Source organism: Pristiophorus japonicus, chromosome 3, assembly GCF_044704955.1.
Source record: "Pristiophorus japonicus isolate sPriJap1 chromosome 3, sPriJap1.hap1, whole genome shotgun sequence".
Taxonomy (NCBI): domain Eukaryota; kingdom Metazoa; phylum Chordata; class Chondrichthyes; family Pristiophoridae; genus Pristiophorus; species Pristiophorus japonicus.
The window spans coordinates 96,145,346-96,164,697 of record NC_091979.1 but is presented as its reverse complement, the minus strand read 5'-3'; the positions used below and the strand labels follow the sequence as shown (position 1 = coordinate 96,164,697).

Sequence of the window (19,352 nt, the reverse complement as noted above, 5' to 3'; positions counted from 1 at the left end):
AAAGGGAGGTGGGGTGGCAGTACTGATTAAGGAAGACATTGTAGTGTTGGAAAGAGAGGATGTCCTTGAGGGGACAAGGACGGGATCCATTTGGTTAGAGTTGAGAAGCAAAAAGGGCATGATCACACTATTGGGGATATTCTATAGGCCTCCAAATAGTGAGAGCAAATCTGCGGGGAATTCAGATGTGCAAGAACTATAGAATGGTGATCTTGGGTGACTTTACCCCAATCGATATTTGGGTAATTAATGTTAAGAGGGAAAGGAGGGGGGAGAAATTTCTGAAATGTGTTCAGGAGAACTTCCTTGGCCCAACTAGGAAGGAGGCATTGCTGGATCTGGTGCTGGGGAATAAGGTGGGCCAATTCAACCAAGTGTCTGTGGGGAGAACACTTGGGTAAGAGTGATCATCGTATCATAAGGGTTAGATTAGTAATAGAGAAAGGCAAGGAACAATCTAAAGTGGAACTTCTAAATTGGAAAAGGGCTAATTTCAGCAGGATGAGAGGGGATCTAGCCAGGGTAAAATTGAACCAAAGATTGACAGGAAAAACTGTAATGGAATAATGGAAGATCTTTAGGGAGATGTTTCAGATACAGGCTAGGTACATTCCAACAAGAGAAAAAGGTAGGGGAACCAAAGTCAGGGCTCCTTAGATGATGAGGGAGATAGACACGGCTAGAATTTCCCCAAAGCCTGCCAGCACCCGATTGCCACCCAAAAAACTGCAAAGGCTAGGAAGATTTATCACCGGCAAACTTCCCTAAAAACATTTTTTAAATCCACTCGGCGAAAAATATGGGCCTTGCAACCCCAATTTGGGCGAAAAAGTGCAATTTTGGCTAGATTGAGCTGTACGTAAAGAAAATGGGCGATAAATTTTTAAAATCTATAAAAATTTACCCCGAGGCTGTAGATTGGGCCTAACACGAGAAAATGAATAAAAATAATTTTTCAAAAAACCTAGCTAAAAAAAATCAAAAAACATTCCCAACACACTTTAAATTTAATCACCCCAACAGATTTTGGTTTTTTACTATTTATTTTCAATCACTTAGCTTTTTCTTGCCAACCTACTTAGCTTACCGCCCAGCTCCACTGATCCTCATGGGCGTTTAAAAAATGTTTTAATTCATACTTAGCTACAGGTCTCCACTCAGCCAAAGATCGCACCAGGGCAATCTGTGGACGGTGCACGCCGGCGGTCCGCTCCCCAGCGGGACTTCGAAACCGTCGGCGTGCCTCAGCTGGGGAATTTTTTGCCAACCCAGTTCTCGCTCAAAACAACCAATACCGCCAAGAAACTGGGCAAATTCTAGCCCAGAGAATATGATGAAGCACAAAAAACAGAGGGTGTATGATACATGGCAGGTGAATTCTTCAAGCGAGAACCAGGCCAAATACAATAAGTTGAGAGGGGAAGTGAAGAGGAAAATAAGACTGGCAACGAGAGAATATGAGAATAGAATGGCGGTTAACATAAAAGGGAACCCAAAAATCTTCTACCAGCATGTAAAATAATAAGTGGGTAGTAAGAGGCGGAGTGAGGCCTATTAGGGACTTTGGGCCCAAGTTTGCCCCCAGGGTTACAACGGCGCACCTCAGTGTGGTGCACCAACTTTTTAGAACAGAAACAGCGCCTATTATTTACCTTGGTATTCTCCCCTCCGTTCGGTCGATCCAGGCCTTTGGCACAGCGCAGCAGAACGCATGGAGGCGGAGCCAAGTCCCGACGCTGAAAATAGGGCCGGGATCTCTGCACATGCGCACTAGAATGTGCGCGCATGTGCAGTAGCTCCTCGCAGCCCGAATCTGTGCAGGTTGCGTGGGAGGGGCCCGAAGAACGCCGCCCCTAGCTCTGGCCGACTGGGCTCACCGGGCATTGAAGATCGGGACTCGGGCTTCCCTCTCATTCAGCTCTCCCCGCAGCCCCCTCCCTCCTGTTCAGCCTCCTCTTCCCCCACGTCGGCGGCGGGGCTCACCCGCCCGACATCTCGCTGGGGCCGGGTCCCGTCTGAAGTCCTCCACGGAGGCCCGGCTTCCACATCGTCGGCGGGGCCCGCCCGCCAGGCATCTCTCTGGGGGTGGGCTCCGCCCAAAATCCTCCACGGCGGCCCGACTTCCACGTCGTCAAGGGGGCCCGTTCAGCCTCCCCCCCCCCCCCCCCTCCCGTTCAGCCCTCCCCCTCCCGTTCAGCACTCCCTCCTCCCTCCCTCCCCCCCTTCTCTTACCCTCCCACTCCTCCCCCTCTCCTCCCTCCCCCCACCCCTCGCTGTCAGAAACATAGACACTGACAGAGAGAGAGAGAGAGAGAGAGAGAGACACTGGGGGGGGCCCCGTCCCAGCACGCTGTTGGAGGGCTCCCGGTTCTGCAGCAGGTGAGTAGAAATAATTTTTTAATTTTTTTAATTTTTTTGATTTTTATTGGTTGATTTATTGACTTATTTATCATTTATTATTGATGATGGCTCTATTTGTAAAAATGGTGTTTAATGTTTGTAAACTTCCCCCCCCCCTCAACAATCTCTCATTCCCTATGCCTGATTTATAAGTGTAGGCAAGGTTTTTCTGAGCGTACAAAAATCTACACTTACTCCATTCTATATTAATTTGGAGTAAGTTTTCGCTGCCCAAACTTGCAAAACCAGTGTAAGTGGCTGGACACGCCTCCTTTTGAAAAAAAAATCTGTTCTGAAATGAAACTATTATAACTCACTCGAACTGGAGCAAACTAAATGCCGAGAATTGCAATTTCTAAGATGCTCCATTCTAAACTAGTTGCTCCAAAAAAAATAGGAGCAACTCAGGCCGAAACTTGAGCCCAAAGAAGGTGATATATGCTTAGAGGCGCAGGGCAAGACTAGAATACTTAATGAGTGAGTACTTTGTATCGGTGTTTACGAAGGAAGAGGATGCCAACAAAATATCGGTAGAAGCAGAGATGGTAGTAATGGATGGGGTGAAAATTGATGGGCAGGATGTTTTGAAAAGGCTGGATATGCTCAGTCGATAAGTTGCCTGGTCCGGATGGCTTGCATCCCAGGTTGCTAAGAGAAGTGGGGTTGGAGATCATGGAAGGGCTTGCCATAATCTTCCGATCTTCCCTCGATGCGGGGGAGGTACTAGAGGATTGGAAAGTGGCAAATGTGACACCCTTGTTCAAGAAAGGATGCAAGGACAATCCTTGTAACTACAGGCCGGTCAGTTTAAAAAAAAAAAAAGTGGTGGGTAAGGTTTTAGAAACCATAATCAGGGATAAAATTAACAGGCACTTGAAGAGGTTTAAGTTAATTAAGGAGAGGCAGCATGGATTTGTCAGAGGCAGATCATGTTTGACTAATGCAATTTAATTTTTTGATGAAGGGTTGATGAAGGCAATGCAATCGATGTTGTGTCTATGGATTTTAGGAAGTTGTTTGACAAAATATCTCACAAAAGGCTGGTTAACAATATTGTGGCTTATGGAATAGGAGGGTCAGTATCAGCTTGGATAAGAAATTGGCTTAAGGACAGGAAACAGCGAGTCATGATGAATGGTTGTTTTTCAGATTGGAGAATGGTGGACATTGGTGTTCCTCAGAGGTCCGTGCTATATGGAATACAGAGTAAAATTTCAAAATTTGCTGATTTCAAAGTTGGAGGTGTGGCAAACAGTGAAGATGATACCCAATCGACTGCAACAGGGCATAGGCTGGCAGAATGGGCAGACTAGAGGCAGATGGAATTTAATAGAGACATGTGAGGTGATGCATTTTGGCAGAAGGGATAGGGAGAGGCAATATAGACTTAATGGCACCGTTCTAAAGAATGTGCAGGGACAAAGGGACCTGGGGATTCATGTGCATAGATCTTTGAAGGTGGCAGGACAGATTAAGAGAGTAGTTAGCAAAGCATATGGGCTTCATAAATAGTGGTCTTGAGTACAATAGCAGGGACGTTATGCTGAACCTTTATAAAGCTCTGGTTAGGGCACAACTGGAGCATTGCATCCCAGTTTTGGTCCTCACACTTTGGGAAGAAAGTGAAGGTCCTTGAGAGGGTGCAGAGGAGATTTACCAGAATGGTTCCAGGGATGAGGGCTTTTAGTTACAAAGGTTAGCTTGAAGAAGCTAGGGTTCTCCTTGGAGCAAAGGAGGTTGAGGGGAGATTTGATAGAGGTGTACAAGATTATGACAGGTTTAGATAAGGTAAACAAAAAAAAAGCTGTTCCTATTAGCTGATGGTACAAGGACTAGGGGACATAGATTTAAGGTTTTGGCAAGAGATACAGTGGGGATGTGAGGAAGAACCTTTATACGCAGCAAGTGGTAATGGTCTGGAACTCGCTGCCTACGAGGGTGCTGGAAGTGGAGATGATCAGTGATTTTAAAAGGAAATTGGATGGGCACTTGAAGGAAATAAACTTGCAGGGCTACGGAGATGGAGCCGGGGAATGGGACTGACTCGATTGGCTGAATGGTTTCCTTCTGTACCGTAATGACTCTGACTATACTGGACTTGTATTCCATGCAGAGTATCAAGCACAGTTGGTGTTGCACTGCAGAGTCAATTTGGAATCCAAATTCAGAATTCTACTGGAACTTTAGCTTTACTGAGAAGCAGAACTGCTTTTCAGTAATCCAAGTTGCAGTATAAGCGTATGGTTTCTGTTACAGTACAGTGAACAAGCATTTTTGTCCAACATTATTTTGTGGTGCTTCACAACAATAAACTTTTAATCAGTTGAAAGTGTTCATCTGAACAAAAAAGAACTATCCAACTGTCTGACTCTGCATTATTAATTTATGATATTATTTAGAACTATACAGCAGTAATGACTAAACATTGTTCCTTCACAAATTCAAAGCCCTATTTATTTAATGTTAATTCCTTGTTTTTATTGCATAGTTATGTAAGCATTACTCTGCAAATCAAAGCTGCTGAGTGTACAGGAAGGACATAATCTTCAATGGTGAAAGGATAAAATCCTTTCAACATGTGGCAGAAATTCAGTTGGACTAGTCCAGCTGCAGTTCCGACTATTGCGGTCTTTGTCATTTATATTGATCACTAATTAATGTGTTTGGAACGGGGGTGGGGGGGGGGGGAATCTTAAATTATTAAGGTTATCTATGATTTTGGTTCTATTTCTGAATCTTGTACTTTTTCGTTTAAACAAACACACTTTAAACATAATGGTTCATTTATAAGTAATTTCAGTTGGTTTCCTCTTCATAAATGCTGGAGTAATTCAATAGGGACACACCTTCGGTGTTGTTTGAAACTGCCTCTCAGCTGATTCCTGCTGTTTGCTTAAAGTAAACGAGTGATTAAAATGTCCCCAGTGGTTAGTATTTCTCTAAAATTAGTTGCAATTTGAGTAGCTTGAGTTGGCATAAGAATTGTATAAATATACAAATCTGTACACCTTTTTGCTGCAAATTGTTATGTTTGGCACTACTTATTACACTTAGTACTGAATAGTTAATTTATTGAGATATTGGCTTACTTCTGGTTGTTGCAGCAATCTTGTGCATGTGGCTGCAGAATCTAGCCCTCAGTTCATTGTACATCAGAAAGTTACAGTAATTTGTTTAGAGTAAATGTACATTGACATAGCTCTTAGTGGCTGTGAAAAATTGATTTCGAACATAAGAATATAAGGAGCAGGAGTAGGCCGTTTGGCCCCTCGAGCCTGCTCCGCCATTCGATAAGATCATGGCTGGGCTGATCTGATCCTGGCCTCAACTCCACTTCCCTGCCCGCTTCCCATAAACATTGACTCCCTTATCATTCAAAAGCCTGTATCTCCACCTTAAATATATTCAAAAAAAACAGCCTCCACAGCTCTATGGTCGAGAATTCCAAAGATTCACGACCCTCGAAGAAATTCCTCATCATTTCTGTTTGAAATGGGCGACCCCTTATTCTGAAACACTGCTCCCTAGTTCTAGATTCCCCCATGAGGGGAAACATCCTCTCTGTATCTACCGTGTCAAGCCCCCTTGGAATCTTGGGTTTCAATAAGATCACCTCTCATTCTCCAATGAGTATAGGCTCAACCTTTCTTCATATGACAACCCATTCAACTCAGGAATGAACCTCATCAACCTCCTTTGCAGTACCTCCAATGCAAGTATATCCTTCCTTCAATAAGGAGACCAAAACTGTATGCAGTACTCCAGATGTGGTCTTACCAACGGCCTATACGGTTGGAGCAGGACTTCCCTACTTTTATAATCCATCCCCTTTGCAATAAAGGCTAGCATTCCATTTACCTTCCTGATTACTTGCTGTACCTGCATGCTAATTTTTTGCGTTTTATGCGAAAGAACCCCCAGATCCCTCTGTATTACAGCATTTTGTAATCACTCCCCATTTAAATAATTTGCTTTTTTATTTTTCCGACCAAATTGTACAAGGTCTAATCAGTATAGTCAAATATAGCAAATGCCAGATGTCTGTAGAATCCAACGAATGACAAATGTCATCATCATAGTCCCTCGGAATCGAGGAAGACTTGCTTCCACTCCTAAAGTGAGTCCTTTGGTGGCTGAACAGTCCAATGCGAGAGCCACAGACCCTGGTGGGACAGACATTCGTCGGGGGAAGGGGGGGGTGGGACTGATTTGCCACATGCTCCTTCCGCTGCCTGCGCCTGACCTCATCACACCCGCGGAGTTGAGAATCGAAGAGCTCAGCGCTCTCCCGGATGCACTTTCTCCACCTAGGGCGGTCTTCGGCCAGGGTCTCCCAGGTGTCAGTGGTGCTGTCGCACTTTACCAGGGAGGTTTTGAGGGTGTCCTTGTAATGTTTCTGCTGCCCACCTTTGGCTCGTTTGCTTAGGGAGCCTCGTGTCTGGCATGCGAAATATGTAGCCTGCCTAGCGAAGCTGATCAAGTGTGGTCAGTGCTTCAATGCTGGGGATGTTAGCCTGGGCACTGATGTTGGTGCGCCTGTCCTCCCAGGGGATTTGCAGGATCTTGCGGAGACATTGTTGATGATAAATCTTCAGCGACTTGAGGTGTCTTCTGTATGTCGTCCATGCCTCTGATCCATATAGGAGGGTGGGTATTACTACAGCCCTGTAGACCATGAGCTTGGTGGTAGATTTGAGGGCCTGGTCTTCGAACACACTTCCTCAGGCGGCCAAAGGCAACACTGGCACACTGGAGGCAATGTTGAATCTCCGCATCAATGTCTGTCTTTGTTGATAAAAGGCTCCCGAGGTATGGGAAGTGTTCCACATTGTCGAGGGCCGCGCCGTGAATCTTGATGACTGGGGGACAGTGCTGTGTGGCGAGGACAGGCTGATGGAGGACCTTTGTCTTACGGATGTTAAGCGTAAGGCCCATGCTTTCATATGCCTCAGTGAATACATCGACTATATCCTGGAGTTCAGCCTCAGAATGTGTGCAGACACAGGCGTCGTCCGCATACTGTAACTCAACAACAGAGGTTGGGGTGATCTTGGACCTGGCCTGGAGGCGGCATAGGTTAAGCAGCTTCCCACTGGTTCTGTAGTTTAGTTCCACTCCAACGGGAAGCTTGTTGACTGAGGTGGAGCATGGCAGTGAGGAAGATTCAGAAGAAAGTTGGAGCGATGACGCAGCCCTGTTTGACCCCGGTCCGGACGTGGATTGGGTCTGTAATGGAACCGTTGGTAAGGATCACGGTCTGCATGTCGTGGAGCAGGCGAAGGATGTTGACACACTTTTAGGGGCATCCAAAACGGAGGGGACGCTCCATAAGCCCTGATGTTTGAGTGTCAAAGGCCCTTCTAAGATTGAAAAAGACCATGTATAAGGGCTGGCACTGTTCCCTGCATTTTTCCTGCAGCTGTCTTGCTGCAAAGATCATGTCCGTTGTGCCCCGTAGGGGACGAAATCGGCACTGTAATTCCGGGAGGAGCTCCTCGGCCACAGGGAAAAGATGGTTGAGGAGAACTCGAGCGACAACCTTCCCAGTAGCAGGGAGATTCCCCTGTAGTTACCGCAGTCGGACGTCCCCCTTTTTAAAGATGGTCATGATCACTGCATCTCTGAGATTTCCCGGCATGTTCTCCTCCCTGCAGATGAACGAGATGAGATCATGTATCTGCGCCAACAGCGCCTCTCCGCCATACTTTTAATGCCTCAGCAGGAATTCCATCCGCACCCGTAGCCTTGTTATACTTGAGCTGTTTTATGGCTTTGCCTACCTCGTGCAGCGTTGGGGTTTCACTGAGATGGTGGCGGGTCGCATGCTGCGGGATGGAGTTGAGAACACTCGAGTCAAAGGCAGAGTCTCGATTTGAGGAGATCTTCAAAGTGCTCCTTCCAGCGGGCCCTGACAGCCTCGGTGTCTTTGAGTGTTTTCCCCGTTCTTGGCCAGGAGTGGGGTGGGGCCTTGACAAATGTAAATGCTGATACATTATGTAATAATCTAGATTGATTTCTACAACTTAAGCTTGATGCTTTGTTTTTCAAAAGTTTAAAAATGCTTTTAATTGACAAAACATAACTTTTGCTATATTTTACTTTATTTTTGTTAATGTTATGCATCCAAACTTATCTGACATTTGAAGGTAAATTTTACCAAATAGTTGAACTGATTTTTCAAAAATGGGGATGGGTTGTGAAATTCAAGTTCTATAGTCATGGCTCCGTGACTGGCACATTTGTGATGGTCTGATTTGCAATTCTACAATGGCGTACTTTATTTTTAAAAAGCATGGTTTTCATCCGTCTTGTGCAAAATAACCTTTCTCCCAGGTTAGTAAGCATAGTATCATGCAGAAGCAAATTCTCTCTTTATTGTCGTCTTGTACTGAAAGCTGTGAGAAATTATGAGCTCACCTTGGAGGACCCCAAAAACTAATCTCATTTTAAGTAAAACTGTGGGCTAACCAGACTGAGTGAATATAAAGCTTTTACTGTCCAGGATTGATTGATCGAACAATACTGTTAAATCTGCAATAGAAAAAAAAAGAAATTATATATTCAGTGAATTTAAATCGTAATTGCCTTGAATCGTATAAGACGACAATAAAGAGAGAATTTGCTTCTGTATGATGCTATGCTTACTAACCTGGGAGAAAAGTTATTTTGCACAAGACGTGATGATAAACCATGTTTTTTTAAATAAAATGCATGTCATTGTGGAATTGCAAATCATACTATCACAAATGTGCCAGTCACGGAGTCATGACTAATATATAACTTCTATTTTGCATGCTTATGCATGTATGAAAACAACGACACTAATAGAGGAGTGTTGCAAGATGGTGTTGGTAAATTGCTAGGCAACAGGTAGTTTTAATTAAATGTGACTGGATTCATGAAAAAGGCCTGAAATAGTGCACATTGCTTTCTGATAGCTATTGGATTATGGCACCCTACGTTAACAACATCTTCAGATGGTGAAGCAGACTTTTCTGTGTATTCGTCTCTCTCTCCAGCACAGTTTACATGTGATCAGCATTGCTGGGGAAGGGTGCTATTATGATGTAAAGCTATGCTGCTGAATCTGACCAATAGAGCTGAGAGAATTTTCTCTAGCCTGAAATAAATAAGATAACTGGCAACGCTTACCACTGTGGCCTTAGTACAGGTACGTTAGCGAATTTGTGCACTGAAAATAAATTAAAATTACATTGTTGGGAATACTGAGAAAAACACAATAGGAGACAGTAGACGACGCATTATCTTTTCCTCAGTTAAAGACAGAATTAAAGGAGCTCTGTGCTCAAGCCATATTGCATGCTGCAGTACTAGTAATTGTTGGAATTCTGGGAATGATGATTGTTAGTGAATGGCTGTAGATCTTTTGCAAGGATCCCAGAAGATCTGAATGCAAGAAACTAAGAGTCGTGGACTGAAATGGGGCGTAGCATTCCTACTGAATGATCGAAGGTGAAAGATTTATTTTGCCACAGGCTATGGATCTTGATGGTAATGAGTGGGAAGGGCAAGACGGGAGAAAACTGTTTTTTTTATATCTAACGAAGTGGGATACAGCTATTCAAAGTAAAATAAAACTACTTTTGGCATGCAGCAGATTTGAATCTTTTTGTATTTTACTGTCCTTTTCTCTTCACTGCAGGAGCTCCAGTTTGAAAGGCTTACGAAAGAGCTCGAGTTGGAACGGCAGATTGTTGCAAATCAGCTAGAAAGATGTAAGCTGGGAACCGAATCGCCAAGTGTCGCCAGTATCAGGTATAGGCCTGTGTTTTTATTTATTACTATTCGATGGCCTGAGTATGCCAACCTTGGCTGCACTCTTCCCTTTACAAATAGATCTCAAAATGAAATCAAATATTTTCTATTTATTAATTTGTGTTGCTGTTTGGTTTTTTTGTGTTTTTTTAAAAAAAAACACATTCTTTGTATGAATATCACTTGGATTATATTACACACTACCATTGGTTGATTTTGTGCATTGATCAATTTTGAGCTATCTGAATAGGTTTTCTATTTTTAATATACCATTCATGTTCAAATAATATATACTAACCCATCATTCATACAATAAATTGTGATAGAATTTTTAAAAGAAGTCATTTCCGTGTTGAGTTTGCTGTTTTTAAATTGTGGATTTCCTAATTATGGAACAGATGTTCAAATAGATTTTTCATCTTTTAAAATCTCATTTTACAATGTTCTGAAAAGGAGCACAAGGTTAAATGTGGTCCTTATGTTCTGAATGAACCTACTGCTCGTGTACTGAGCCAATTGGTCAACTGGCAAATTATTGGCACTTTCAGCATTGTTTCAAGGAAGAGAATCTTAACCACATCAAAGGTGGGATGAAGTGGAACATATCCAACTGCAATCAATCAATCTATTTAATTAAAATTTGTATATTTTAAAAACTGAACAAGACCAGACTAATAAAAGTACAGTGTATAATAGGCTATAAAAACAAATAGCCCGTTACAACTAATGCTTCTTGAAGCTAATGGTGCTTCCAAGATGTAATATGATTGACAAAAGGAGCATTGTGAGATAGTAGCAGTTTCTTGTAACCATGTCAACTCAGAAATCTGCTAGCCTAGCCATCGTTGGTATCCTGGTACAGTATTGTACATCGTACTCTATTCTAATGCAGAATTAAATTTGTTTTGATGATTAGGATGACATTGACTGACTAGTACCTCGTGATATTTTCTATGACTCTTGAATAGCAAAAATACTTAAACTAAAAATGAATGTTTTTAATAGCAGCAGGCCAGAACCCAACCAGTTTTGCCAGATGGCAAGCTGTGCCTTTTAATATTTACTTCTGTAGATGAAATTCTACTCAAACTTAAAGGAGCAATCCTACATAATTTGAGACTAAATTAAAAGTATGCTATTACATAGGTCCTGCTGGCATCCACCTTCTCTAGGGTTAGGGACAAATGTAGGGAGTCTTGTATTTTCCTGCACAATACATTTGTGTGAATAAAACAGATTCTAAAAAAAAATTATTGTGTTACCAGTTGATGGTTGTAGAACCATATTAGCAGTTCTGTCATTAACAATTAAATCTTAGTGGAACTCCTTCTTTAACACACTAAATTAGATTTTCTGATTGTAATATTTTACAGCAACCCTCGAGATCTAGGCCAATGACTCTGCATTTTTAATACTGATATTAATTTTAACAATCAGGGGGTGCGGGTGGTGTGGTGGGGCGAACCTCCCGTTTGTATATTGTATTACACAGAGTAAAACTTTCTATCACAAAAATTGGACTGGTTCTCCCACATGAGCAGCTTTTCTTATACCTGTACTCTTTGTCAATTCCTGAGCCCTAAATTAAAGACAGCAGCACCCATCTTAAAGAAAAACCTGAAAGCTGAGAGAATGCATACAAGTTCTCAGCCTCATGACAGCATAATAGGAGCTGCTTTCTCATTATAAACAAGCTCAGCATCATCAGACTTTCCAAGAATTTAAATTTAAATTCTTGATACCTAGAATTATTGTTGGCCTCTAAATACCTGAATGAATCCCAGGACAATTTCTGGCCAAAATAAAATCTAATGTGTATAAGCTGTGTTTGCAACATGCATTGTAGTTCATTGTATGTCTGTAGTCACTTTAAAACTACCTGTGTTATAAGAACATAAGAACAAGGAGCAGGAGTAGGCCATTTGGCCCCTCAAGCCTGCTCCGCCATTCAATAAGATCATGGCTGATCTGATCATGGACTCAGCTCCACTTCCCTGCCTGCTCCCCATAACCCTTTACTCCCTTATCGCTCAAAAGTTTGTATCTCCATCTTAAATACATTCATTGACCCAGCCTCCACAGCTCTCTGGGGCAGAGAATTCCACAGATTTACAATCCTTAGAAGACATTTTTCCTCATCGGTTTTAAATGGGCGATCCCTTATTCTAAAACTATGCCCTCTAGCTCTAGATTCCCCCATGAGTGGAAACATCCTCTCTGCATCTACCTTGTCGAGCCCCCTCATTATCTTGTATGTTGGAGGATCATACTGTTACATAATTCCAGTTTGGGTTTTTTTATGTTCCAAAATGCTTTATTTACCCTTTCAGTCTGCACTGTTCTCTGCAGATGTTAGTTTAAAAGTTAAATTTGAACAGAAAGCATATTCAGGATGAAATCTGATTCTGTAAGATATGTATGAATGTATACGATACGCGCATGGAATGTTGAAAAAGTTTGGAATGTTTTTACCTTCACAGTAGACCTCCACATGTTGACAAAGCAGTTACAAAATTTGTACTAGCTGCAAATGCTAAAATTCTTGTTTTCTGCCCTAATCTGTCCTTTTTGACATAAGTGTTAATTATATTTTCTTCTCTGGTTTCAACTTTTACTTTGTTTGCCTGATTTCTCTCTTGCATAGAATGAGACTATATAGATCTGCTCTGCACAGTGGTTCAAATGACCTTACCTCAGACCTTTTTTTTTTAAAACGAGACACAGCTAATTTATGTAATTACAGGCCAGTTTAACATCTGGTTCGTTAAATTGGCTTCAGTATGAATGGGGTAGTTTTATAAATCAGCAAAAAATGGATGTCCATTTCATATTTGAATTTTAAATATCTATTCCTGATACTCATTCAAAATGCCTCAAAATTGGCTGTTTACAAGTGTCCCAAATTTGGCAAATAAATTATTGGATTCTTGGTATTTATCTTTCAAGGAATAAATTACTAGTGTAATGTCTGAATACCAAAGAATCAACTGGGATGCATAGCATTAAGTGAAAAATTATGTACTTCTGATTTTTGTAGTTCATAATTTCTAAAAAGTATCTTTCATAGTTATTATTGTGATTATACAATTTTAAAATAGTAGATATTAAAAAATGTATCTTTTGAAATCTAGGGGCCCAAGTTTCCGCCCTCTGGAGAAACGGCGCATCTCCATAAGGTGCGCCGACTTTCTGGAATAAAAAGGGCACCGAAAACTTACCTTGTGATTCTCCGGTCTCCTCAGGACGTCTTCGTGCTCGGCGCGGCGCAGCACAAGGGGTCGGGGGCGGAACCAGGTCCCGGCACTGAAAACAATGCCGGGACATCTGCACATGTGCGATAGAGTGCGCACGCATGCGCGGTAGCTGCTCGCCTCCGAGGCTGCGTAGAAGGAGCCCGACCCTAGCCCTGGCCGAATGGGCTCCCCGGGCAAAGATTGGGACTCGGAACTCCCTCCTGTTCAGCCTCCCCCCACCCTTCCTCTCCCTTCTGTCCCCACCCCTCCTCCCTCTTCTTCCCCCCCCCCCCCCCCCGCCTTCCCTTCCCCTCCCCTCCCTCCCCGTCGGTGGCAGGGCCCTCCCACCCGACATCTCACTGGGGGCAGGCCCTGCCCAAAGTGCTGTCGTTGGTGGCCCAGCCCATTCAGCCTCTTCTTCCCCCTCCCGTTTAGCCTTCCTTCCTTCTCTCTTCCCCCCCCCCCTCCCTCCATGTCGGCGGAGCCTGCCCGCCCGGCATCTCGCTGGAGGCGGGCCCTGCCTGAAGTGTCGGCGGCGGCAGCCCGGCCCAGCCCCTTCCCCTCTTTCCCCTCTTTCCCCTTCCCCCTTCCCTCTTCTCTTTTTCCCCCCCCCCCCCCCTTCTCCCTTCTCCCTCCCCCCTCCTCCCTGTCATTGGCGGGGCCCACCTGCCCAACATCTCTCTGGGGGCGGGCACTGTCCAAAGTGGCGGCGGCGGCCCGGCCCATTCAGCCTCTCCTCCCCTTTCCCCTTTCCTCTCTCCTCCCCTCTCTCCTCTCTCCTCCCCTCGCTCCTCTCTCCTCTCTCCTCTCTCCTCCCCTCTCTCCTCTCTCCTCTCTCCTCCCCTCTCTCCTCTCTCCTCTCTCCTCCCCTCTCTCCTCTCTCCTCCCCTCTCTCCTCTCTCCTCCCCTCTCTCCTCTCTCCTCCCCTCTCTCCTCTCTCCTCCCCTCTCTCCTCTCTCCTCCCCTCTCTCCTCTCTCCTCCCCTCTCTCCTCTCTCCTCCCCTCTCTCCTCTCTCCTCTCCTCCTCTCTCCTCCCCTCTCTCCTCTCTCCTCCCCTCTCTCCTCTCTCCTCCCCTCTCTCCTCTCTCCTCCCCTCTCTCCTCTCTCCTCCCCTCTCTCCTCTCTCCTCCCCTCTCTCCTCTCTCCTCCCCTCTCTCCTCTCTCCTCCCCTCTCTCCTCTCTCCTCCCCTCTCTCCTCTCTCCTCCCCTCTCTCCTCTCCCCCCCCGCTGTCAGAGACATAGACAGACAGAGAGAGAAAGACACTGACAGAGACACTGGGGGGCCCCGTCCCAGCACGCTGTTGGAGGGCTCCCGGTGCTGCGGTAGGTGAATAGAAATAATATATTTATTGATTTTTTTTATTAATACTTTTGATTTATTGATTTATCATTTATTATTGATGATGGCTCTTTATTTGTAAAAGTGAAGTGTTTAATGTTTGTAAACTTCCTTCCCTGCTCCCCCCTATCTCTCGTTCCCCACGCCTGACTTCTAAGTGTAGGCAAGCTTTTCTGAGCGTACAAAAATCTACACTTACTCCTAAACTTGCAAAACCGGCGTGTGGCTGGACACGCCCCCTTTTGAAAAAAAAATCTGTTCTAAAATGAAACTATTCTAACTCACTAGAACTGGAGCAAACTAAATGCCAAGAATTGCAATTTCTAAGATGCTCCATTCTAAACTAGTTGTTCCAAAAAAATAGGAGCAACTCAGGCCGAAACATAGTGTTGCAAAATAGGACTTGAAACACAAGTGGAATTTATTTTTAATCTTCTATTCAAATGAGGGTTGTACTTTCTAAACCCATACATTTCAAATAGACAAAACTATTTATACAAGCCATTGATTGCTGAGATACTACCGTAACAGTATTGGAGCTAGATTTTATTTCAGCAAAACTTGTACACTGATTTGCATATTGATAGTTGTTACATTTTTCAGACAAATACAGCATTTATAGGAGGATGCATTTAATACCTAAAGAACTAATTTTCCATTAAATGCTATGTTTTGCCTTGAATATTTTCAGAATTCTATTTTTGATTTTAATCCATCAGTTTGTGAACTTTTGAGCATTGATGAAAAGGTGATCTTTGCACTTCAGGTTGAGATGGGGGGGTTGTGTAGAGAGACAAATAGACTTAATCTGTCCAGTAATTAATTTGTTGCAAACATTTGTGCTGTAAATAAACTAGTGGTAGTCCTTCATACTCCACTGCAGCTACCCTTTGTTGGAAAGAGAATCAATATGCTAATAACTAGTAAGGCCACTAGGAAAGTGACAAGTTCTTCCGCATGTTTCACTGACACAAATAGCCTGTCTGGTTTTGACAGGCTGACGTTCATCTTTACGCTGTTGCCATTTTTCCTTCAGATGATCTACACACTGATGCTCACAATCAGCTGATGTATCAATGTCTGTTAGTTGTGAGATCTTTTCAACAGATCAGAAGATAATTATGGATGAGGAAAGCCATTAGGCCCACCTTAATTTATTCATCCAGAGAGACTAAGGTACCCTCCAATTCTTTCTCTCCCCACCCCCAATCCCCCCTCCATCCAATTGTTTCCAAAATATTCCATGATCTTTTCTGCATAGCCTCCAGTGTTAGAAAATCCCCCTTGTGTCTTAGCGCCCAGTACTTTATGGTTATTACAAGAGCACTATATATTTTGACCTCCTCTGACTTGTGTTCTGCTGTTTTGGCTCTGGAGCTCGGCATTCTTTTTGAGTTTGCTGATTGCTGCTTTATAACTGTTGGACGTGTTGCGTCTAGAAGATTACTCGGTATTTTTCAACTTCATCCTTAGCTATTTCAACACCATTGATGGAGTACATGTGTCACTGATTTTTCCTTGTGTGTGGTACTGTACACATTTCCGTATTAAATTTTACATGCACTTTTAAGTGATGGTTGCAAATGCCTGGACCATTTGTATGGTGCCTTAGCTAGTTTTTGTATGTATACTAAATGGAAAATTACTTCACCTGAATTGGAAACCTCATGCTTCCAAATGGATGAGCATTAGCGATCTCCTCTGATATCCGATTCCCTACACAACACAAGCACAAGGCTCCAAATAGCAAATAGAGTTTAGAATTAAAAACTCTCCAGAAAGAACTGCATTATAAAGAGGTCTACAAGACCTGAATTTGTGCAAACATATCTAACACCTCACAGGAAGTGGTCCCAACTAGCTACCTGGTCCCTTTCAACTGCTTACTAGGCCTGTACTAGTTGTTGGTCACTTCCAATGAACTTTATCATAGAGTTTCATAGTCTTGTATGAAAGGCAGTCCATTCTGTACAATTAATTCTAAACCACTTCCCTTTCCACTACATGTGGATTTTTGGCTGCCACTAGAGACCCAACCTTCCCTCCCTTTTGTCTGTCAGATTCATGTTCCCCTTCTGCTCCCGTCTCCCTTGTGCGATACCTTATCAAGACTTGCTTCTCCCCCTTGCTGCACCATGTCTCTTTTGGTCTCCCAACCACCCATTGCTACTTACCTACTGACCTCCTTTCCTGCAGCTGTCTCAGGAATGTATATCTCTGCTTTGCCAAAAGCATCCTCTGCTGGGTTCTTCCATTAGTTCTACCAAAGCAACAATCCACATTTGTTAAATTCTATTACGAGCAAAACTCCAATACACCTTGCCCTTTGAGAGCAAAGCTCTCCTAACCTACTCCATTACCTCTTCTCCTGCCACTGTTCCTACGCTCCCAGTCCTGACGTAACTTCTCTTCCATCTCGGCCCGCTTATCCAGCTTATCTGCTCCAAGAGACCCACCACCTGCACCTTTAACCCGTCCTTACTTAACGCCTGACGACACATGCATCTCCCGTTGGCCTAATGCTTACTGAGTGACAACTGCACCTCTCTTTTTCCTCAGGCTCAGTTGCTCCATTGCATCTCAATTTTCTTTCCTCAAGGTCCATGTGCCATTGTCATGCTATTCTGTACTCACCTCTCCCAGCACTCTGTTTGAATAATTTTACAGTATCAATAATGCTATAAAAATGTAAGAGATTATCACAAAGGGACCATCCAGAACCATCCAATATCTAGAATTATGATATAAACATTGTTTGGTGTTATTTATAATTTGTGCATTGGTGAAGTATTTCTCTAACAACAAGTAACATCTCTGATGATGTTTCAAAGTCAGGAGCTTCATTATCTGGAAAAGTAAGTTTATAAAGAGTCCAATTATCCCAAAATGTGAGAGCATAGAACATTCGAAAACTGAGCCTCCAGTAAGGTTCAGTGGAAACCTTACTTCAATAAATGTTTTCACGGTCATGAAAAATATACATGTATACTGTGAGATTGTAAATTTACCTGTTACACAACAAATGTTAGCAATGTATGCATTGGATGAAATAACTTTTTCTTTTTCCCCGCAGCTCAACTGAAAAATCCTTCCACTGGAGACCAACAGGTAGCAACCATATGTGATTTGTAGTTTATCATTTTATCTATGCTCATCTTAATATAAATATAGGTTATTAATTTGCAAGTAAAATGTTACACTCTTGGAATTTTATATGGAACATGCATTCATCATTCTGTAACAATTTTTAAGCAACAGTCTAGACTCTAGCTCTTTAAAGTAGTATCTTAGACCTGGGGGGAAGGGATTGGCATGGGATAATGGGGCATGGGGTGGTAGGAAACAGGCATCCTCCATTTCAGGTTGGAAGTTGATCATGCTTCTTTCTGGATGTTGGAGCAAAAAAACCTGAAAGTTCTAGTGCATATATCTGCAGTCTTGAAATTGCAGCTGTTAGAGCTGGATTGAATTTCTTCTGCATTTCACGGTAAAATAACTTTTTTTGCAAACTCAAGTCAGTCAAGAATATTTGCCACATAATTAGTAAAGGATGTAAACAAGCTTGAATATTCTGAGGGATTTAATCACGCTCTTCACTCAGTATTACATCCACATGATTGTCATGAAACCTAGCAGTGTTACTAAATAATGTGAGGTGCAATTCCAAGCAGTGTCTTATTTAATAATCACTCTCAAATGCTTCAACATAACTGCACGATGAATGAAAGATCCCATAGTTTCAATATTGCCCTTTGGAATATTTTTGCCTCCTAACAATGTTCCCCTGCTTTCTATTGCTGGAGGACAAGAGAAAAGCAGTGATTTCTAGAAATGTATTAACTGCCAGGTGGACTAATATTGGAGGCACAGAAGCTTATGGAGCAGCAGATTTGACAAGAGCTGCAGGTGACCTGCTTTGTCCTCACAAGATGCTATTGGCCATATTACAATATATTGGTATCTAGCATAGTCCATCTATGGACCTTGTTTATCTTTGTCCCTCCAGAGATACTCCCAAGGATGGATTCATATAATTATTAAATATATTCAGTCAATATCTTGATTATAATTATAGGATACATACATAGAATTACAGTATCTAGGGCCCAATTTTGGCCATAACTTGCTCCAATTTTTTGGAGTAAGTTGGTTTTTCTGGAGTAAGTTTTAAAAAAAACGCCATTTTCCCCAATAAACTTGTTCCAGAGTAACTCAGTTAGGTACGATTTTTTTTAGTTGAGTTTTTTTTTCAAAAGGGGGCGTTCCCAGCCACTTACACCAGTTTTGGCCATTTATGCCACTTTGGCCAGCTAAAACTTAGTCCAAATCGACTTAGGTCAACGTATGTGGCCAACTCTGAAAAACATTGCGGGCAGTTAAGAATTCGGCGCAGGTTAGTACATTTAAAGCACCAAGACTTACAAAATATTAAACAAAGCACAAAAATAAGCATTCAATAACAAATAAAAAAAAATACAAGGAAGCTGAGGACCTGCACCAAGACTTACAAAGCACAAAAACTAATAAGCAATCAATCAATAACACATAAAAAATAGAAGTCCTATCTTTATACCAGAACAAGTTTCCCCACCCCACCCCACCAT

The 19,352-nt window shown here is 42.8% G+C and overlaps 1 protein-coding gene across 1 annotated transcript in view; it reads left to right on the top strand.

Moving 5' to 3' along the window:
* Window positions 1-19,352, top strand: part of pkp4 (plakophilin 4) — a 268,797-nt gene that overhangs the window by 120,788 nt on the left and 128,657 nt on the right. The window contains exons 3-4 of the mRNA XM_070873651.1: window positions 10,064-10,176; window positions 17,822-17,856. Of these exons, the coding sequence (XP_070729752.1) occupies window positions 10,064-10,176; window positions 17,822-17,856 (148 nt within the window). The remainder of the gene's footprint in view (window positions 1-10,063; window positions 10,177-17,821; window positions 17,857-19,352) is intronic.